The sequence below is a fragment of the Pelobates fuscus genome, chromosome 3, assembly GCF_036172605.1.
Source record: "Pelobates fuscus isolate aPelFus1 chromosome 3, aPelFus1.pri, whole genome shotgun sequence".
NCBI lineage: Eukaryota > Metazoa > Chordata > Amphibia > Anura > Pelobatidae > Pelobates > Pelobates fuscus.
Window position 1 is genome coordinate 171,804,702 of NC_086319.1, and position 24,125 is coordinate 171,828,826.

Consider the following 24,125-nt stretch of genomic DNA (forward strand, 5'->3'; position numbering starts at 1 on the left):
GAGACTTGGGGACGCTGAGACATTGGGACACTGGGAGACATAGGGACACTGGGGAACATGGGGACCCTGAGACACTAGGGACACAGTGGCCCCATTTCTCCCAGTGGCCCCTAGTCTGTGTCCCCATGTCTCCCAGCAAGTGTCCCTAGTGTCTCAATGTCCCGATGTCTCCCAGTGTCCCTGGTGTCTCTCAGTGTCCCTAGTGTCTGTGTCCCCTAGTCTCTTAGTGTCCCCATGTCTCTAAGTGTCCCTTAGTGTCCTAGTGACATTGGGACACTGGGAGACATGGGGACATATACTCTAAGGGACACTGGGAGACATGGGGATACAAACACTAGGGGACACTGGGCGACATGGTGACACTGAGACACTAGGGGACACTGAGAGACATGGAGACACTGGGGGATACAGGGAGACCTGGGAGACATAGGACACTCCCAGTGCCCCCATGTCTCCCAGCCAGTGTCCCTAGTATCTTAGTATCCCCATGTCTCCCAGTGTCCCTGGTGTCTCTCATTCTCCATAGTGTGTCAGTGTCCCTAGTGTCTCAGTGTTTCCTAGTCTCCCAAAGTCCTCTAGTCTCCCAGTGTCTCAGTGTTCCAATGTCTCCCAGTGTCCCCATGTCTCCTAGTGTCTCAGTGTCCCCTAGTATAAAAGAAAAAAATCTCAGGCACTCACTGTGATAGATTTAAGCAGGTTTATTGGACACCGCAATGTTTCGACCTGTACCCAGGTCTTTAGCAAGTCTCCAGTGTCCCCTATGTATCAGAGTGTCCCCTACGTATCAGAGTGTCTCAGTGCCCCATGTCTCTCAGTGCCCCATGTGTCCCTCAGTTTCTGTAGTGTCTCAGTGTCCTTAGTATCTCAGTGTCCCCTAGTCTCTCAGAATCCCCTTGTCTCCCAGTGTCCCCATGTCTCCCAGTGCTCCCAAGTGTCTCAGTGTCCCCTAGTATAAAAGAAAAAAAATCTCAGGCACTCACTGTGATAGATTTAAGTAGGTTTATTGGACACCGCAACGTTTTGTACTGTACCCAGGTCTTTATCAAGTCTCCAGTGTCCCCTATAAATCACAGTGTCCCCTATGTATCACAGTGTCTCAGTGCCCCATGTCTCCCAGTGTCCCCTCGTGTCTCAAAGTCACCCAGTGTCCCCATGTCTTCCAGTGTCCCCAAGAGTCTCAGAGTCCCCAGGTCTCTCAGTGTTCCCTAGTGTCCTAGTTACATGGGAGACATGGGGACACAGACATGCCCCTTTTTTGTGTATGTTCTCCCTTTAGGCAGTTCTGGTTATGTGATTTGTGTCAGTGGCCCATCCTTTTACCACATCCATAGACTTCCTACTTTACTGGACACTGCTGTTAGGAGGTATGGGTTTACTTGAAAGATGAAAGCGTGAGATTAGCATAGGGCATGTGTTTTCTTATAGCTGCATCCTATGAGTTTCCCTCCAGCACCATCTCCATCAGATACATGACGCTTAGGAGGTAGGACTGTTTTACTGTTTTTGGTCAATAAGATTTTGTAATTAGGCCCATCATAATTGTCAGCACCAGGCCCACTGGGCTCTTAATCTCGCCCTGGACACGGGATTAGCGCAACAATGAGTATACTGGACGACATGTGGAGGACGTCGTGCACACGGAGTGGGGAAACCTGACGACATTACCACATTTCGTCCTCAGCAAAAGAGTTAACAATATTTAATTAATTTTAATTTATTATTCAAGTATTGTTGTTGTTAAAAAAGATTTTATTATTAATAATACAGTCGCATTTTTTTTCTTCTATTATTATGTTATTATATATATATATATATATATATATATATATATATATATATATATAAAAAAATATATATATATATATATATATGAAACATGGGGGATGGTTGCACTCACCTGAACATGCTTAAATGGGGTGCTGCTGTGTATTGTGTATATATATATATATATATATATATATATACAGTTGCAAGAAAAAGTATGTGAACCCTTTGGAATGATATGGATTTCTGCACAAATTGGTCATAAAATGTGATCTGATCATCATCTAAGTCACAACAATAGACAATCACAGTCTGCTTAAACTAATAACACACAAATAATGAAATGTTGCCATGTTTTTAATGAACACACCATGTAAACATTCACAGTGCAGGTGGAAAAAGTATGTGAACCCTTGGATTTAATAACTGGTTGAACCTCCTTTGGTAGCAATAACTTCAACCAAACGTTTCCTGTAGTTGCAGATCAGACGTGCACAACGGTCAGGAGTAATTCTTGACCATTCCTCTTTACAGAAATGTTTCAGTTCAGCAATATTCTTGGAATGTCTGGTGTGAATCGCTTTCTTGAGGTCATGCCACAGCATCTCAATCGGGTTAAGGTCAGGACTCTGACTGGGCCACTTCAGAAGGCGTATTTTCTTCTGTTTAAGCCATTCTGTTGTTGATTTACTTCTTTGCCTTGGGTCATTGTCCTGTTGTAACACCCATCTTCTGTTGAGCTTCTGCTGGTAGACAGATGGCCTTAAGTTCTCCTGCAAAATGTCTTGATAAACTTGGGAATTCATTTTTCCTTCAATGATAGCAATCCGTCCAGGCCCTGACGGAGCAAAGTAGCCCCAAACCATGATTCCCCCACCACCATACTTCACAGTTGGGATGAGGTTTTGATGTTGGTGTGCTGTGCCTCTTTTTCGCCACACATAGTGTTGTGTGTTTCTTCCAAACACCTCAACTTTGGTTTCATCTGTCCACAGAATATTTTGCCAGTACTGCTGTGGAACATCCAGGTGCTCTTGTGCAAACTGTAAACGTGCAGCAGTGTTTTGTTTGGACAGCAGTGGCTTCCTCTGTGGTATCCTCCCATGAAATCCATTCTTGTTTAGTGATTTATGTATTGTAGATTCGCTAACAGGGAACATGGCAACATTTCATTCTTTGTGTGTTATTAGTTTAAGCAGACTGTGATTGTCTATTGTTGTGACTTTAGATATTGGTATTTGTTCTATTCACTGAAAAATCGTACTTTTGTTCTCAACAATTAAGAGGTTATATTAAACTTCAATGAGCTGTCGTGATATGGGTGCCTGTAGTGTCCCTTTATGAAATCAATGAGACAATGCTCTGATTATTAAAAGAAGAAAAAAAAAAAAAAAAAACATTTTAACCTCATACTTACCTACCACTAGTCATGAGCTGTAAGCCATAATCATGGCACTTATGACAAATCACGGCTTGAACTATCTTGCTTTGCATGTAATGCGTCTATCTCATATATTAGTTTCCCCTTTTACGTTGCATTACTGAAATAAATGAACTTTTGCACGATATTCAAATTTTTCGAGTATCACTTGTATGTTGAGAAATGACAGATGGTTTTGTTCGCTGCTTTGAGGTTAATAAATTATTTAAAAGACAAGTTGTTATTGGGTTTTTTTTAAGCCATTTAGTACAGTAATTCTTAAGGCATATCTAGGTTTGCTTTTCAGTTTTTTAAATGTTTATTCTGTATACACTGGGTTACATTTCTCACATTTCAGGTAAAAGTCTAAACGTCTATAAGAAGGCAGAGCAGTTTAAATGATATTGTCTAAGATAGAAGTGTTCAATATGCCTGTAATGTATAGGAACAGTTTCTACATTTCATTGAGCAATAATCCTAACTGTAAGTTACTTTTAGACAAATGTAATGTTTATATTTAAAATTGATTTTAACCATCATGTCAGATCAAGATCGTATGCCTTTAAATTGTAATTAATACATTTTACAGAAAATTCTATATTATATTTAAATGTTGCTTTTACGAGCTGCGGCCCTGCGGTAAACAAGCTAATATTAGTGCTATTGCTAATTCAGTAGAAAAGCATAATTGGATTTACCAGTTTAAACTGTATTTTTTTTTTGTAAATTACAGCTGTTTTAAACCGTAAAGTTGTTTACATTTTTTCTGTATTTTTTTTACAGAAAGCTTCTGGCAACCACATCTGCCATTTTTATTCTGTAAAAACAACAGAAAAAAAAAAGATTTACCAGTTTAAAATGTAAACTACAACCGTTTTAAACCATAAAATGCACAGTTGAAAACCGTTTATATTCTGTAAAAAAACAACAGATAAACGATGTTGGATTTACAAGTATGAAGTATTTACAAGTGTAAATTACAACAGTTTTAAACCGTAAAATGTACTGTTTAACCCCTTAACGACCGCTGACGGTTCAGGACCGTCAGCGGTAAAACGTGCGTTTGGACCGCTGACGGTCCTGAACCGTCATAACGGTTTTGGGCTACTTACCTGATCGCCGTCGGTCCCACGGCGGCGATCAGTGCTCCACCCGGTCCAGGGGGGTTGCCTGTCTGCCCAGGCAGTCCCCCTTCGGCAGATCAGGACCCCACGGCCATGTGATCACTCGATCACATGACCGCAATAGGTGTCCATGTGTCTGCCTGCAGGGGGACTGTCTGTGCTGACAGGCAGTCTCCCTGCAAGTGAAAAATCCAAAATAAAGTGTAAAAAAAAAATCTGTGTAAAAAAATAATAATAATATGTGTATATATATGCTATATATACATGTATTATATCTATATATACCTATATATAATATATGTATATATATCATATATATAATGTCACACTAAGTGTATTTTTATATTTATATATACGTATATAATTATAAAAATACACTTATATTTAAATTACACACGAATATATACAATATATATAATAACTATATATATGGTATATATATATTATTATAAAATACAAATAATATGTTAATAAAAATAAATAACAAAAAATAAAAATAATTTTTAATAATTAAAAAAAAATTATATATATATATTCAGTTTTATTCTAACAGTATTTTGATATTGATATATATATATTTATATCAAAATATACTTAGAATGTAATGATATATATATCTATGTATAAATAAATAAATAAAAATAATACGAAATATACATATGTCCACATACATAATTACATAAATAATTTCATAAATATACACGTAGACGTCAAATATATAAATATGTATATATATTAAAATTCTACGTGCATATTTATGTAATATTTTTACCTAATTAAGTAATTTTAATGATTGCAATTTGAGGGACCTGCCTGCCAACCCAGGCCAAAAGTCCAGATAATTTAATTTGCTAGCACTGTGTTTAACCCTGTAACTTTCTATGACACCCTAAATCCTGTACATGGGGGTACTGTTTTACTCGGGAGACTTCGCTGAACACAAATATTAGTGTTTCAAAACAGTAAAACATATCACAGCGATGATATTGTCAGTGAAAGTGAAGTTTTTTGCATTTTTCACACACAAACAGCTCTTTCACTGAGGATATTATTGCTGTGATATATTTTACTGTTCTGATACACTAATATTTGTGTTCAGCGAAGTCTCCTGAGTATAACAGTACCCCACATGTAGAGGTTTTATAGTGTTTGTGAAAGTTACAGGGTCAAATATAAGGCTTGATTTTACTTTTTTTTTTTTATTGAAATTTGTCAGATTGGTTAGGTTGCCTTTGAGAGCGTATGGTAGCCAAGGAATGAGAATTAGCCCCATGATGGCATACCATTTGCAAAAGAAGACAACCCAAGGTATTGCAAATGGGGTATGTTCAGCTTTTTTTAGTAGCCACTTAGTCACAAACACCGGCCAAAGTTAGCGTTTTTTGCATTTTTAACACACAAACAAATATAAATGCTAACTTTGGCCAGTGTTTGTGACTAGGTGGCTACTAAAAAAAACTGGACATACCCCATTTTGAATACCCTGGGTTGTCTACTTTAAAAAATATGTACCGTATATACTCGAGTATAAGACGAGTTTTTCAGCACATTTTTTGTGCTGAAAAACACTTACTCGTCTTATACTCGAGTCAGTTGTCTGTATTATGGCAATTTTCATTGCCATAATACAGACAAGGACCGGGGGCTGTCAGGAAGCTGTAACTTACCTTCACCGCAGCTCCTGTCAGCTCCCTTCTCTCTCCTCCGTCCGTGCAGCTCCCAGGTCAGCTCCCTCTGCAACTCTCGCGAGAGCCGCGGGGTCAGAGCGTTGCCACGGGTTACCGTGGCAACGCTCCGCACGGCCGCGAGAGTTGCAGAGGAAGCTGACCTGGGAGCTGCACGGACGGAGGAGAGAGAAGGGAGCTGACAGGAGCTGCGGTGAAGGTAAGTTACAGCTTCCTGACAGCCCCCCTCCTACAGCCCATCCACTGGACCACCAGGGAGTGAGAGCCCCCCTCCCTGGCCAGCTAACAAGCAGGGAGGGGGGACGAAAAAACAAATAAAAAAAATAATATAAAAAAAAAAAAATTATAAAAAAAAATAATAACATTAAAAAAGTATATATCACAATAATAATAAAATAATAATAATTAATAAAATGCCCACCCCCACCAATGCTCTGCACTCACACACACACACACTGCACTCACACACACTGCATTCATACACACTCATACACACACTGCACTGCATTCATTATATTCACACACTGCATTCATACACACACTGCATACACACTGCATCACATACACACACTGCATTCACACTGCACTCATACACACACTGCACTGCATTCATTATATATACACACTGCATACACACTGCATTCATACACACACTGCATTCATACATACACACATACACACACTGCATTCACACTGCACTCATACACACACTGCACTCATATACACACACTGCATACACACTGCACTCATATACACACACTGCATACACACTGCACTCATATACACACACTGCACTCCATTCATTATATACACACTGCATTCATACACACACTGCACTCATACATACACACTGCATTCATTATATACACACTGCACTCATTATATACACACTGCACTCATTATATACACACTGCATACACACTGCACTCATACACACACTGCACTGCATTCATTATACACACACTGCACTCATATACACACATTGCACTCATATACACACACTGCACTCATATACACGCACTGCACTCCATTCATTATATACACACTGCATACACACACAGCATTCATATACACACTGCATTCATACACACACACACTGCATTCATTATATACACACACTGTAAATAAATATTAAATTAATATAATTTTTTTAGGATCTAATTTTATTTAGAAATTTACCAGTAGCTGCTGCATTTCCCACCCTAGTCTTATACTCGAGTCAATAAGTTTTCCCAGTTTTTTGGGGTAAAATTAGGGGCCTCGGCTTATATTCGGGTCGGCTTATACTCGAGTATATACGGTACATGTTAGGTGTGTTTCAGGGATTTATGACAGATAACGGTGTAACAATGTCACTATTGATACATTTAAAATATATATTGAAACAGCAATTTCCTACTTGTATTTATAGGCCTATAACTTGCAAAAAAAAGCAATAAAGCATGTAAACACTGGGTGTTTTTAAACTCGGGACAAAATTTTGAATCTATTTAGCAGTTTTTTTCATTAGCTTTTGTAGATAAGTAAAAGATTTTTCAAGTAAAAGTCCAAAAACATGTTTTTTTTTTTATTTTTCACCATATTTTATTATTTTTTTTAAATACAATATATGACATACAGGGGCGGGCTGGGCCGGGGGGCAGGGAGGCAATTGCCCCCCAGGCCGCCCGAAATTCTTTTAGGACCGGCCGCGGTGGGCCGGCCCTTTAAATGCTGCAGCCGCCGAGCGCTCTGTAAAGCCTTCTTCTTACCCCCTCCCCCCCCTTCTTCTCCCTCCCCTCCCCTGTAGGTGGCCGAGCTGCACTCCGGTCCGCGGTCCCGGCCGGAGTGATGGGAAGGTGCACACTGAGTGTGCACTTCCTGTCAGTCCGGCCGGGTACAGGAAACAGAAACTCCTGTTCCGCGCGGAACAGGAGTTTCTGTTTCCTGTACCCGGCCGGACTGACAGGAAGGTGCACACTGAGCACCTTCCTATCACTCCGGCCGGGACCGCGGACCGGAGTGCAGCTCGGCCACCTACAGGGGAGGGGGTAAGAAGAAGGGGGGGGAGGGGGTAAGAAGAAGGGGGGGGGGGAGAGAGTAAAAAGAGGGGAGGGGGGAGAGTAAAAAGAGGGGAGGGGGGAGAGTAAGAAGAGGGGGGGAGAGTAAGAAGAGGGGAGGGAGGGGGGGAGAGTAAGAAGAGGGGAGGGAGGGGGGGAGAGTAAGAAGAGGGGAGGGAGGGGGAGAGTAAGAAGAGGGGAGGGAGGGGGAGAGTAAGAAGAGGGGAGGGAGGGGGGGAGAGTAAGAAGAGGGGAGGGAGGGGGGGAGAGTAAGAAGAGGGGAGGGAGGGGGGGGAGAGTAAGAAGAGGGGAGGGGGGGGAGAGTAAGAAGAGGGGAGGGGGGAGAGTATGAAGAGGGGAGGGAGGGGGGAGAGTAAGAAGAGGGGAGGGAGGGGGGGGAGAGTAAGAAGAGGGGAGGGAGGGGGGGGAGAGTAAGAAGAGGGGAGGGAGGGGGGAGAGTAAGAAGAGGGGAGGGAGGGGGGGAGAGTAAGAAGAGGGGAGGGAGGGGGGGAGAGTAAGAAGAGGGGAGGGGAAGGAGGGGGGGAGAGTAAGAAGAAGGGGGTAGTAAGAAGAGGGGGGGGAGTAAGAAGAGGGGAGGGGGAGTAAGAAGAGGGGAGGGGGGAGTAAGAAGAGGGGAGGGGGGAGTAAGAGGGGCGGGGGGAGTAAGAGGGGCGGGGGGAGTAAGAAGAGGGAAGAGAGGGAGTAAGAAGAGGGGAGGGGGGATAATAAGAGGGGGGAGTAAGAAGAAGGGGAGATAAGAAAAAGAGGGGGGTAAGAAGAAGAAGGGGGGAGTAAGAACAAGAGTGGGGAGTAATTAGAAGAGGGGGTAAGAAGAAGAAGGGGGAGTAAGAAGAAGAGGGGGGAGTAAGAAGAGGAGGGGGGAGTAAGAAGAAGAGGGGGGAGTAAAAAGAAGAAGGGGGGTAAGAAGAAGAAGGGGGGTAAGAAGAAGAAGGGAGTAATAAGAAGAAGGGGGTAAGAAGAACAAGGGGGGGAGTAAGAAGAACACAGGGAGGAGGGATGGTAAGAAGAACACGGGGGGGGGGGTGAGAACACACAGAGGGAGGAGTGAGAAGAACACAGGGAGGGTGGAGGGGGGATGAGAAGAGCACAGGGAGGGTGGGTGAGTGTGAGAAGAGACCGCTAGGGGAGGGTGGGGGAGAGGAGAGACCACAAAGGGGCAGGGGAGAGCTCTAAGGGACAGAAGGGACAGCTCTATAGGACAGGGGGCAAGACAGGGAGCTCTTTAACACTACGCGCACACACACACACACACAATGCATCCCTATACATACACAGAAACACACAATGCATCCCTATACATACACAGAAACACACAATGCATCCCTATACATACACAGAAACACACAATGCATCCCTATACATACACAGAAACAGAACAGGCTTCCCTTACACACAGAGAAACACACAATGCATCCATTACACACACACACACAATGCAACCCTTACACACAAAGACAATGCATCATTTGCACACATACACAGAAACATACACTGCAAACCCTTACACACACATGCAAACACACACACTGTTTTTCTTACATACACACAGAAACACAATGCATCTCTTACACTCAATGCACACACATACAGACACACACCTTGCATCCCTTATGCATACAAACACAGATTCACACAATGCATCCCTCACACACAACCAGAAACACATAATACATCCCTTATACACAAATACACACTGTTCCACTACACACAAACACACTGCATCACCTGCACAAACTGGTATCCCTATACACTACATACCATAAGCACACATATTAGATAACACATAACACATCCCCTACACACTCCACTCCCTGTGAGCGAGCTCATGGGTGGGTGGAACATATAAGTGGACTTATGAGTGGGCCTTATGGGCATACTCACCGTCAGGCACTGGAGCCCAGACCTTGAGCTGTGTAAGAGGCCCCCAAAAAATGGAGCTGCTTCCAATTCTCCCAGAACGTTGAATTTTGTGACCACAGTTGCAAACAGCCTCCAGAGGTCCTGTTCTACACCAGACCAGTGGAGCCAAACTGCAGCCCATCATCATCCTCATCCAATTGTAAGTAGGCAATCTAGTATATTATTAGTGACACTAATCTATAATTTACCTCACATTAAAGGGACACTATAGCTTAATGAAGTGGTTCTGGTGTCTATAGCTGGTCCCTGCAGGCTTTTTAATGTAAACACACACTGTGTGCAGCACTGGCGTTAGTTCATATGGCAGATCATATGGGTGGGGCATTGTGATGTCACATGGGGGGGTGGCGCAATGGGCCACTTGACTGGTTTTGCCCCCCAGGCCTAAGGCTGCCAGCCCTCCCCTGATGACATAATATATATACTGGTATGTAAAGAAAGCCCTTCTTGTCGTGAAAAAAACAGTATATAACTTGTATGGGAACCGTAAATGAGAGAGCGGAAAATTACAGCTAAACACAAACACCACAAAAGTGTTAAAACTGCTCTGGTCCTTAACGTACAAACATCGCAAAAACAGGCCGGTCCTGAAGGGGTTAAAACGGTAAAGTTGTTTACATTTCTAATGTATTTTTTACATAATTATTCTGGCAACCACAGCTGCCAGGTTATTTTGTAAAAGCAACATCCTTTTTTTTACAGTGTGGCTCTTGGATATTTTGTAATGTCCCTCTTTTACTCCTTAATACAAATGTATTCAATAAATAAATAAATGGTCAAGTAACTTACACATAGGTATTTGTAAGCACCTGGCCTGAAGGCATTACTAACAGTACAGCTAACTAAAAATGGCTAAAGAATGTAAACAAAAGTCTGCATGTCAGCATAATACATACAGCCCGACATTTCACATTGTTAAAGGGAGACACTTTCAGTTTAGGCGTGTGAGGGTGTGGCCTGGAATGTTTTGAGAAATCTTAGGTGACGTACTAAACAATATATGCAAGTAAAATGTAATTTAGAACAAGAACAATGTATCTTATTTACACAGACAGATTTCTAAAACATTTATAAATTGTAGTCATATAGTTCTAAAATGTAATTTTTTTATGGCCATCTCTGTTAAAGCGGCACTGTCATGACGAACTTACCTTTCATCAATCTCTTCCTCTTCTCCCCCTCTCTCAGGATCTGTTCTTCTTTTCTTCCTGTCTTCTTTAGTTTTCTTTAAAATCATAAGACAAAGTAGGGACTCTTGTCTTATGGAGGATTCCTCCGCTTGACCAGCTCTGACCAGCGGAGGAGCAAAGTGTGCTTGATTTCCGCTGGTCAGAGCAATTTTCCCATGATCCCTAGCTTTCCTCCCTGTTCCCACGATGCTTCCTGTCAATATTTCTGAACATCCTGTCCCTTAGACAGAACGCCGGCAAAACTGCCGAATTACATCAGAATGAGAAGAGTTTCTCCATTCGTGTTAGGATGCAATTAGGGACTTTGTTCGGATCGGTAATAACCGGATCGGAATTTCATTTGAATGAATGAAACTCCGATCCTATTTGTGCTGTGGCTGCATCTTGCAGCCGCTTAGTAGATAACTCCCTAATTCCCACGGTATTAGGGAGCTATCTACTAAAAGGCTGAAAGACCTAAATTGCCTGTGGCTGCTCACTGTTTAAAAAAAACAAAAAAACTACTAACTGCCCCCCCTCCCTTAGTGGGGGGACCTATTGTCCTGCCCCCGGCCCCAACCCATGGGCGATGGGTGGGGGCCCTAAATGACAATGAGGGGGGGACTACTGTCCTCCCCTCCCCCAGCCCCCACCCCTGCGCGGTGGGTGGGGGCTATAAATCACAATGGGGGGGACCTATTGTCCACCCCCCGCCCCTACCCCTGCACGGCGGGTGGGGGCCCTAAATAAGGATAAGGGGGGCCTTCTGTCCTCCCCCCGGCCCCCACCCCTGAGCGGTGGGTGGGGGCCCTAAAAACCAATAAGGGGGGGACCTACTGTCCTCCCCCCGGCCCCCACCCCTGAGCCGTGGGTGGGGGCCCTAAAAACAATAAGGGGGGGGACCTACTGTCCTCCCCCCCGGCCCCTACCCCTGAGCGGTGGGTGGGGGCCCTAGAAAAACAATAAGGGGGGGACCTACTGTCCTCCACCCCCCGGCCCCCACCCCTGAGCGGTGGGTGGGGGCCCTAAAAAAAACAATTTGGGGGGAGCTACTGTCCCCCCCGGCCCCCACCCCTGAGCGGCTGGTGGGGGCCCTTAATAAAAATCCCCCCCCAATCAAGGTGACTAGGGGTCCCAAGCCCCTAGTCACCACCCCCCACCCAAATAAAACTATCCCCTAATGAGGGGGGGATAAAATAACTAACCTGTAAACAAAAATTAAACTTACCATTTGGCGTCTTCTTTTTTCTAAAATCTTCATTTTTCAGCCCCAAAAAAGGACAAATAAAAAGCCATCATACCCATCGAACTTAAAATAAAATAAAAAAACAGAGCGCCAAAAAAACTCTGATTGGTTGGTTTAAGTCAATCAGAGTGCTCTTTGTCATTTTACAGAGCGTGGGAAAATTCCAAAGAATTTATCTTTATTCCAAGTTTATTAGGGCCCCCACCCACCGCTCAGGGGTGGGGGCCGGGGGGAGGATATTAGGTCCCCCCTTATTGTTTTTTAGGGCCCCCACCCACCGCTCAGGGGTGGGGGCCAGGGGGGAGGACAGTAGGTCCCCCCATATTGTTTTTCTAGGGCCCCCACCCACCGCTTAGGGGTGGGGGCCTGGGGGGAGGACAGTAGGTTCCCCCCCCTTATTGTTTATTAGGGCCCCCACCCACCGCTCAGGGGTGGGGGTCAGGGGGGGAGGACAGTAGGTCCCCCCCTTGTTGGTTTTCTCGGGCCCCCATGCACCGCTCAGGGGTGGGGGCTGGGGGGAGGACAGTAGGTCCCCCCCTTTATTATTTTTAAGGGCCCCCACCCACCGCTTAGTGGTGGGGGCCGGGGGGGACAGGACAGTAGTTCCCCCCCATTCTTATATAGGGCCCCCACCCACTTTTTAGGGGTGGGGGCTGGGGGAGGACAGTAGGTCCTCCCCAAGTTATTGTTATTTAGTAGGTTATTTTTTAAACAGTGAGCAGCCACAGGCTGCTCACTGTTTAGTGGACATGCCCCTACTCCCGGTATAACGAGTAGGGGCATTCGGGAGATTTTAATCTCCCTTGTGCTATTATGGGGGTCATATTGACCCCCATAGAGTGAGAGGGGGACCTAGGGGGCTTATGAAGTGGTGGGGAGCACTGCTCCCTGCCGCTTCTATTTTTACGTATTACAAGGAGGGAGCTGCAAGCCGGTAGCTCCCTCCTTGTAACAAACTGAACAAACAAGCGAACACTGATACTCAGTGTTTGTTTGTTCGTCTGATTTTTCTATTCATTCATTCGTCTGTCTGACCCCGTTCCCGTTCGCATATCCAGGTGTTTTACTGGGCATGTGCGAGAATCTCACAGTCTGTCTAGTGTGGGCAGATGACGTGTCCCACAGGGACTTCACCTACCCACACAAAGATGGCGGCGCCCTGAATATAGATCGGGGCAGAAAATACAGATTAATAAATAGGTAATCTGGGGGGCTTAGGGGCATTTCAGGGTGACTAGGGGGTCAGTTAGATGTAGTGGAGGCGGGAGGGGGGTTAAAAAAAATGGGATTAGGCATGACAGTGCCGCTTTAAGCTAGTGTAATGCTAAGAGGCATAAGAAGCCTATGACAGATGCCATTTACACCCATCCAGCCCCTCTAGCTAATAGCTTACTTTTGTTGTATAGGGCCTCTGTTGGTATTGATGCTATTATTCTGTCAGCTATTAGTTCTGTGTGTCAGATCTGTTTACAACTGATTCTAAACTCTTTCACCCTATAGGGCAATGGGTCAGAAGGACCGTGAAGAGACCTGGAATGGGGCAGAGAAATCAGATGTGTTGTGTACTGCAGTGGACTATACAGAGGACAAGATGGAAGACAGGGGGCAGTGGAGCAACAAAGTGGAGTTTGTACTGTCTGTGGCTGGGGAGATTATTGGGTTAGGAAACGTCTGGAGGTTTCCTTATCTCTGCTACAAAAATGGAGGAGGTGAGTGTGTTTTGTGAATGCGCCATAGGATTTATAGGATTGTAGTTCAGAATGAAGTGGAATGGTACAGAGCTGGAGATGTGGAGTGCCTGTATGGGGCTGTTAAGAAGTTTGGATAAACTGTTTAAAACTAATCTTTCACTTTCTTTCCCACAATGAGTAAAACACACTCTCTACTGTTAATTTATCCAGTGGAGCTCCAGTGTTATTATTTGGCTTGCCAGAGGTGCTACTGTGTGCGGGCACTAGTTTTGTATGGAGCCCAAGTCTTGGTATTTCATGCACTTCCTTATTACAATTACATTTATTTATATAGCACCAGCATAGTCCACAGCGCTGATCCTGGTCATCTACTATGTGACAACAGACAAATCTTTCCCTAATTACTTTCCTGCTGTGTAAATTAATCCAGAAGCAGGAACGTTGCTTGTGGAGGTTGAGCAGAGATGGAGCCCCAAATGTGGTCCTTAGTGTTGTCGCGAACCCGGAATTTTCGGTTCGCGAACGGCGAACGCGAACTTCCGCAAATGTTCGCGAACCGGCGAACCGCGCGAACCGCCATTGACTTCAATGGGCAGGCGAATTTTAAAAACAACAGGGACTCTTTCTGGCCACAATAGTGATGGAAAAGTTGTTTCAAGGGGACTAACACCTGGACTGTGGCATGCCGGAGGGGGATCCATGGCAAAACTCCCATGGAAAATTACATAGTTGATGCAGAGTCTGCTTTTAATCCATAAAGGGCAGAAATCACCTAACATTGACACCTGTCCTCAAAGCCCAGCCCTGATACACACTGACACAGAGCAGAATAGAGACTGTTCCCCCTACATAGGGTCACTTGGCAGATATGGATTGACACCTGTCCTCAGGGACCCTGATACACACTGACACAGAGCAGAATAGAGACTGTTCCCCCTACATAGGGTCACTTGGCAGATATGGATTGACACCTGTCCTCAAAACCCCTGATACACACTGACACAGAGCAGAATAGAGACTGTTCCCCCTACATAGGGTCACTAATAGCTGATCTTGAAAATGTACTAACAGCCACAGATTGGCTATTTTTTCCCACAGTTTTGCCATTCGGATTTAAATTTGTGAAAATTCAAAGTTTAATGAATAACTGTTTGTTATATATAGTCCTGATTTTAGGATTTAAGTTAGCAATTGGTTAGACCAAATAAAAGACACCCATATGTAGATTAAGGTCTATGGTTAACTTTAGATAATAATGTCAAACCTTCAGGGTTGCAGGGTCAAAGTTAGAAGGTTAAGGTAAGGAACTTCAAACACAGAATTTATGGGTAGAAAACTACATGTAAGAGTATAGAGTTTGGTTAAAGTTAAATTAGGGTTAGGATTAGTGTTGTCGCAAACCCGAAATTTTCGGTTCGCGAACGGCGAACGCGAACTTCCGCAAATGTTTGCGAACCGGCGAACCGCGCGAACCGCCATTGACTTCAATGGGCAGGCGAATTTTAAAACCAACAGGGACTCTTTCTGGTCACAATAGTGATGGAAAAGTTGTTTCAAGGGGACTAACACCTGGACTGTGGCATGCCAGAGGGGGATCCATGGCAAAACTCCCATGGAAAATTGCACAGTTGATGCAGAGTCTGCTTTTAATCCATAAAGGGCAGAAATCACCTAACATTGACACCTGTCCTCAAAGCCCAGCCCTGATACACACTGACACAGAGCAGAATAGAGACTGTTCCCCCTACATAGGGTCACTTGGCAGATATGGATTGACACCTGTCCTCAAAACCCCTGATACACACTGACACAGAGCAGAATAGGGACTGTTCCCCCTACATAGGGTCACTTGGCAGATATGGATTGACACCTGTCCTCAAAACCCCTGATACACACTGACACAGAGCAGAATAGAGACTGTTCCCCCTACATAGGGTCACTTGGCAGATATGGATTGACACCTATCCTAATGATCCCTGATACACACTGACACAGAGCAGAATAGAGACTGTTCCCCCTTCATAGGGTCACTTGGCAGATATGGATTGACACCTGTCCTCAAAACCCCTGATACACACTGACACAGAGCAGAATAGAGACTGTTCACCGTCCACAGAGACCATGATACACACTGACACAAAACAGAATAGAGACTGTTCCCCCTACATAGGGTCACTTGGCAGATATGGATTGACACCTGTCCTCAAAACCCCTGATACACACTGACACAGAGCAGAATAGAGACTGTTCCCCCTACATAGGGTCACTTGGCAGATATGGATTGACACCTGTCCTCCAAACCCCTGATACACACTGACACAGAGCAGAATAGGGACTGTTCCCCCTACATAGGGTCACTTGGCAGATATGGATTGACACCTGTCCTCAAAACCCCTGATACACACTGACACAGAGCAGAATAGGGACTGTTCCCCCTACATAGGGTCACTTGGCAGATATGGATTGACACCTGTCCTCAAAACCCCTGATACACACTGACACAGAGCAGAATAGAGACTGTTCCCTGTCCACAGAGACCATGATACACACTGACACAGAGCAGAATAGGGACTGTTCCCCCTACATAGGGTCACTTGGCAGATATGGATTGACACCTGTCCTCAAAACCCCTGATACACACTGACACAGAGCAGAATAGGGACTGTTACCCCTACATAGGGTCACTTGGCAGATATGGATTGACACCTGTCCTCAAAACCCCTGATACACACTGACACAGAGCAGAATAGAGACTGTTCCCTGTCCACAGAGACCATGATACACACTGACACAGAGCAGAATAGGGACTGTTCCCCCTACATAGGGTCACTTGGCAGATATGGATTGACACCTGTCCTCAAAACCCCTGATACACACTGACACAGAGCAGAATAGAGACTGTTCCCTGTCCACAGAGACCATGATACACACTGACACAGAGCAGAATAGGGACTGTTCCCCCTACATAGGGTCACTTGGCAGATATGGATTGACACCTGTCCTCAAAACCCCTGATACACACTGACACAGAGCAGAATAGAGACTGTTCCCTGTCCACAGAGACCATGATACAAACTGACACAGAGCAGAATAGAGACTGTTCACCGTCCACAGAGACCATGATACACACTGACACAGAGCAGAATAGGGACTGTTCCCCCTACATAGGGTCACTTGGCAGATATGGATTGACACCTGTCCTCAAAACCCCTGATACACACTGACACAGAGCAGAATAGAGACTGTTCCCTGTCCACAGAGACCATGATACACACTGACACAGAGCAGAATAGGGACTGTTCCCCCTACATAGGGTCACTTGGCAGATATGGATTGACACCTGTCCTCAAAACCCCTGATACACACTGACACAGAGCAGAATAGAGACTGTTCCCTGTCCACAGAGACCATGATACACACTGACACAGAGCAGAATAGGGACTGTTCCCCCTACATAGGGTCACTTGGCAGATATGGATTGACACCTGTCCTCAAAACCCCTGATACACACTGACACAGAGCAGAATAGAGACTGTTCCCCCTACATAGGGTCACTTGGCAGATATGGATTGACACCTGTCCTCCAAACCCCTGATACACACTGACACAGAGCAGAATAGGGACTGTTCCCCCTACATAGGGTCACTTGGCAGATATGGATTGACACCTGTCCTCAAAACCCCTGATACACACTGACACAGAGCAGAATAGGGACTGTTCCCCCTACATAGGGTCACTTGGCAGATATGGATTGACACCTGTCCTCAAAACCCCTGATACACACTGACACAGAGCAGAATAGAGACTGTTCCCTGTCCACAGAGACCATGATACACACTGACACAGAGCAGAATAGGGACTGTTCCCCCTACATAGGGTCACTTGGCAGATATGGATTGACACCTGTCCTCAAAACCCCTGATACACACTGACACAGAGCAGAATAGGGACTGTTACCCCTACATAGGGTCACTTGGCAGATATGGATTGACACCTGTCCTCAAAACCCCTGATACACACTGACACAGAGCAGAATAGAGACTGTTCCCTGTCCACAGAGACCATGATACACACTGACACAGAGCAGAATAGGGACTGTTCCCCCTACATAGGGTCACTTGGCAGATATGGATTGACACCTGTCCTCAAAACCCCTGATACACACTGACACAGAGCAGAATAGAGACTGTTCCCTGTCCACAGAGACCATGATACACACTGACACAGAGCAGAATAGGGACTGTTCCCCCTACATAGGGTCACTTGGCAGATATGGATTGACACCTGTCCTCAAAACCCCTGATACACACTGACACAGAGCAGAATAGAGACTGTTCCCTGTCCACAGAGACCATGATACAAACTGACACAGAGCAGAATAGAGACTGTTCACCGTCCACAGAGACCATGATACACACTGACACAGAGCAGAATAGGGACTGTTACCCCTACATAGGGTCACTTGGCAGATATGGATTGACACCTGTCCTCAAAACCCCTGATACACACTGACACAGAGCAGAATAGAGACTGTTCCCTGTCCACAGAGACCATGATACACACTGACACAGAGCAGAATAGGGACTGTTCCCCCTACATAGGGTCACTTGGCAGATATGGATTGACACCTGTCCTCAAAACCCCTGATACACACTGACACAGAGCAGAATAGAGACTGTTCCCTGTCCACAGAGACCATGATACACACTGACACAGAGCAGAATAGGGACTGTTCCCCCTACATAGGGTCACTTGGCAGATATGGATTGACACCTGTCCTCAAAACCCCTGATACACACTGACACAGAGCAGAATAGAGACTGTTCCCTGTCCACAGAGACCATGATACACACTGACACAGAGCAGAATAGGGACTGTTCCCCCTACATAGGGTCACTTGGCAGATATGGATTGACACCTGTCCTCAAAACCCCTGATACACACTGACACAGAGCAGAATAGAGACTGTTCCCTGTCCACAGAGACCATGATACACACTGACACAGAGCAGAATAGGGACTGTTCCCCCTACATAGGGTCACTTGGCAGATATGGATTGACACCTGTCCTCAAAACCCCTGATACACACTGACACAGAGCAGAATAGGACTGTTACCCCTACATAGGGTCACTTGGCAGATATGGATTGACAAATCCCTGACAAACAGCTACCACATGCAAGGAAGGCAGCAGGGGCGCAAATGACCCACTCCCGACGCGGGAAGGTAGTGACGACAAATAACAATACAGGACTCTTTAGAGGCCCTGTAATTGTAATCAGTCCACTTGAAATCCTTTAATTTTGATCAATTGGAGGGAAGTCTGGTGCAGAGCCACTGACCCATGCGCAGGGCCAGCCTTAGGCCTTTGGGCGCCCTGTGCAAGAAATCTTCACCCTGTCACACCCATGTGCAAGAAATCTTCACCCTGTCACACACACACACAGGCAGACAGCCATACACACGCACACACACAACTGCGACTGACTAGGTTTGTCACCTCCTCAAAAGGACGCATGAGCCTACAGGCATTGCGCATGAGCGTCCAGTAACGTGGCAAAAAAATTCCCAGCTCCCCAGAGGCTGTCCTAGCACCCCGGTCATACAAATATTCATTAACAGCTTTTTCTTGTTGGAGCAGGCGGTCGAACATTAGGAGTGTTGAATTCCAACGTGTAGGGCTGTCGCAAATCAAGCGCCTCACTGGCATGTTGTTTCGCCGCTGGATATCGGCAAAGTGAGCCATGGCCGTGTAGGAACGCCTGAAATGGCCACACACCTTCCTGGCCTGCTTCAGGACGTCCTGTAAGCCTGTGTACTTATGCACAAAGCGTTGTACGATCAGATTACACACATGTGCCATGCACGGCACATGTGTCAACTTGCCCAACTTCAATGCCGCTATCAAATTTTTTCCGTTGTCACACACCACTTTGCCGATATCCAGTTGCTGCGGAGTCAGCCACTTTTCCACCTGTGCGTTCAGGGTGGACAGGAGTGCTTGTCCGGTGTGACTCTCTGCTTTCAAGCAAGTCAAACCCAAGACGGCGTGACACTGCCGTATCCGGGATGTGGAATAGTACCTGGGGAGCTGGGGGGGTGCCGTTGATGTGGAGCAAGAAGCAGCGGCACAAGAGGACTCAGCCGAGGAGGTTATGGAAGAGGATGGAGTAGGAGGAGTAGAGGAGGTGGCAGCAGGACTGCCTGCAATTCGTGGCAGTGTCACCAACTCCTCTGCAATGCCACGCATTCCTTGCTTGTCAGCCGTCAGCAGGTTTACCCAATGCGCAGTGTAGGTGATATACCTGCCCTGACCATGCTTTGCAGACCAGGTATCAGTGGTCAGATGGACCCTTGCCCCAACACTGTGTGCCAGACATGCCATGACTTCCTTTTGCACAATCGAGTACAAGTTGGGGATTGCCTTTTGTGAAAAGAAATTCCGGCCGGGTACCTTCCACTGCGGTGTCCCAATAGCTACAAATTTTTTGAACGCCTCAGACTCAACCAGATTGTATGGTAAAAGCTGGCGGGCTAATAGTTCGGACAAGCCAGCTGTCAGACGCTGGGCAAGGGGGTGACTTGGTGACATTGGCTTCTTACGCTCAAACATGTCCTTGACAGACACATGACTGTGGGCTCAAGGCGGGAGACGGAGTGGCGGATGGTTGAGAGGGGGCAAGAAGGACAGCAGTGGTTGACGTGGCTGAAGATGCTGGACCAGGAGGAGGATGGCGGCTTAGAGTAGGCGTGCTGCTTGTACTCATGTGTTGATCCCATAGGCGTTTGTGATGTGAGATCATGTGCCTACGCAAAGCAGTTGTACCTAGGTGGGTGTTGGACCTCCCACGACTCAGTTTCCTTTGGCACAGGTTGCAAATGGCATCGCTGTTGTCAGAGGCAGACACACAAAAAAAAATGCCACACTGCTGAGCTCTGCAATGACGGCATTCTGGTGGTGGACACAGCATGCATTGATTGGCGTGCTGTCGGGCTGACCCCGGGTGCCGATGCATGCTGTCTGACTGTGCCACTAGCTCCTTGCGACGACCCCCCCCTGCTTCCAACTCGTCTCCTCCTCCTCTCTGTCTCCCCATCTGAACTTTCGCCCTGTTCTTCTTCTTGCCAAGCGGGCACCCACGTGACATCCATGGACGCATCGTCATCATCAACCGCTTCGCTTGTATCTGACAACTCAGAAAAGGAAGCAGCAGCGGGTACAACATCATCATCATCACACCGTACCTCCATGTGTTTAATGCTGCCTGCCTGAGACATATCCCTGTTATCTACATCCTCTAGCAATAATGGTTGCGCATCACTCATTTCTTCAAACGGGTGTGTGAATAACTCCTCTGACATACCAAGTAAAGCGGCTGTGGTGCTAGTTTTGGTGGTGGCGGCAGGCGGGTGAGTGCTATCTTGAGAGGTGCCTGAAGCTAAGCTGGAGGAGGATGGTGCGTCAAGGTTCCGAGCGGAGGCTGTACAAGATTGGGTGTCCTGTGTTAGCCAGTCAACTAAGTCCTCAGAACTTTTCAAGTTCAGGGTACGTGGCTTCTGAAAACTGGGCATTATTCTAGGGCAAAAGGGAATCACAGCACCACGACCACGACGGCCCCTGCGGGGTGGCCTGCCTCTGCCTGTCATTTTTTGGGGGATTAGTGGTACTATGCGTGCAAGCTACTGTGAGACCAGATATGATTGGCAATGTGCACTGGAACAGTTCTGCAGAGCACACGCTGAAGGAAGGACTGACAGAACCGCTTGAAGACAAGTAACTGCTATTCAATCTATAACAGTGAAAAACAAATTTTGGTTTTAAAAGCACGCTATAGAGACACCAAATATGATTGGCAACTGTCAAAGCACGCTGGAACAGGTCTACAGAGCACACGCTGAAGTAGGCCTGACACCCAGACGCTTGCAGACAACTAACTGCTCTTCTATTAAAGTGAAAAAAAAAGATTTATTTTAAATGTAAAGCTTAACCAATTGTTAAAACAGATACGAGTGGTGGCACTGGGCAAGTAGGCACAGTATCCAATGTGAACCTCACACAGAAGCTGGCAGGCAGGCAACTGCTCTTCTATTACAGTGGAAACAAAATTTTGGTTGTAAATGCACGCTATAGAGACACAAGATATGAATGGCAACTGTCAAAGCACGCTGGCACAGGTCTGCAGAGCACACGCTGAAGTAGGCCTGACACCCAGACGCTTGCAGACAACAAACTGCTCTTCTATTACAGTGAAAAAAAAATATTTATTTTAAATGTAAAGCTTAACCAATTGTTAAAACAGATATGAGTGGTGGCACTGGGCAAGTAGGCACAGTATCCAATGTGAACCTCACACAGAAGCTGGCAGGCAGGCAACTGCTCTTCTATTACAGTGGAAACAAAATTTTGGTTGTAAAAGCACGCTATAGAGACACCAGATATGAGTGGCAACTGTCAAAGTACGCTGGCAGGGTTGTGCAGGGCACACGCTGAAGTAGGCCTGACAGAGCCGCTTGAAGGACACTGACTGTCTGCTATTAGCTTACACTGGAAACCTTTTTTCTTTGTAAAAGCACGCTAAAGAGACACAAGATATGATTGGCAACTGTCAAAGCACGCTGGCACAGGTCTGTAGAGCACACGCTGAAGTAGGCCTGACACCCAGATGCTTGCAGACAACTAACTGATCTTCTATTACAGTGAAAAAAAATGATTTCTTTAAAATCTAAAGCTTAAGCTATTGTTAAAACAGATATGAGTGGTGGCACTGACTGTGCAAATGGGCAAGGCATCCAACCTGACACAGAAGCTGGCAGGCAGGCAACTGCTCTTCTATTACAGTGAAAAAAAATTATTTATTTTAAATCTAAAGCTTAACCAATTGTTAAAACAGATATGAGTGGTGGCACTGGGCTAGTGGGCACAGTATCCAATGTGAACCTCACACAGAAGCTGGCAGGCAGGCAGGCAACTGCTCTTCTATTACAGTGAAAAAAATGATTTATTTAAAATCTAAAGCTTAACCAATTGTTAAAACAGATATGAGTGGTGGCACTGACTGTGCAAATGGGCAGGGCATCCAACCTGACACAGAAGCTGGCAGGCAGGCAACTGCTCTTCTATTACAGTGAAAAAAAAAATATTTATTTTAAATCTAAAGCTTAACCAATTGTTAAAACAGATATGAGTGGTGGCACTGGGCAATTGGGCACAGTATCCAATGTGAACCTCACACCGAAGCTGGCAGGCAGGCAACCAGTGGCGTACATACCAGGGTCGCAGGGGTCGCGGCTGCGACCGGGCCCGGCCCACCAGGGGGCCCGGCCGCCCCTGCAACCCGGTATGTAGCCACTGGGACAGCCTCTTCTCCTGGGGGGCCCTAGAGCCGGCCACCTCATGCCCCCCGAGGCTGGCCCTGCTGTCACCCCCCCCACGGCCGGTCCTGCTGGCGCGCAAGGGAGCACTCTCCACTAAGTGCTTCCTCTTCAGCTCCCTCGCGCACCGCACTGATACCGGAGCCGGAAGATGACGTCATCTTCCGGCGCCGGCATCCCTACACGGCGCGCGAGGGAGCTGAAGAGGAAGCACTTAGTGGAGAGTGCTCCCTCGCGCGCCCGCCAGCCTGCCTGCCCGCCCAGTGACCGGCCGCACAGGAGCCCAGCAGCACCACTGGACCCCAGGGAATCCCAAAAGGTAAGGAGGCTGGGGGGATTAAAAAAAACCAATAAAAAAACGTGTGTGTGTGTGTATGTGTTAGTGTGAGTGTATGTGTGTGTTAGTGTGACTGTTAGTGTTAGAGCGTGTGTGTTAGTGTGAGTGTGAGTGTGTGTGTTAGAGTGTTTGTGTCTGCTAGTGAGTGTCAGTGAGTGAGTGTGTCTGTTGAGTGTGTCTACTAGTGAGTGTCAGTGAGTGTGTTACTGTGTGTGTCTGTTACTGAGTGTGTTTGTGTGTGTGTTAGTGAGTCTGTTTGATGTCTGTTAGTGAGTGTGTGTTTGTCAGTGAGAGTGTATGTTTTGTAAGTGAGTGTGTATGTATGTCTGCCGCTGAGT

General features: G+C 46.0%; 1 protein-coding gene across 6 annotated transcripts in view; it reads left to right on the plus strand.

Annotated features, from left to right (window-relative positions):
• The window catches only part of LOC134602632 (sodium- and chloride-dependent betaine transporter-like), a 128,417-nt gene that overhangs the window by 68,983 nt on the left and 35,309 nt on the right, over positions 1–24,125 (plus strand). For all 6 annotated transcript variants that reach the window (XM_063447709.1, XM_063447706.1, XM_063447708.1 and 3 more), the window contains exon 2: positions 13,889–14,097. In XM_063447709.1, the coding sequence (XP_063303779.1) occupies positions 13,893–14,097 (205 nt within the window). In that variant the 5' untranslated portion in view covers positions 13,889–13,892. The remainder of the gene's footprint in view (positions 1–13,888; positions 14,098–24,125) is intronic.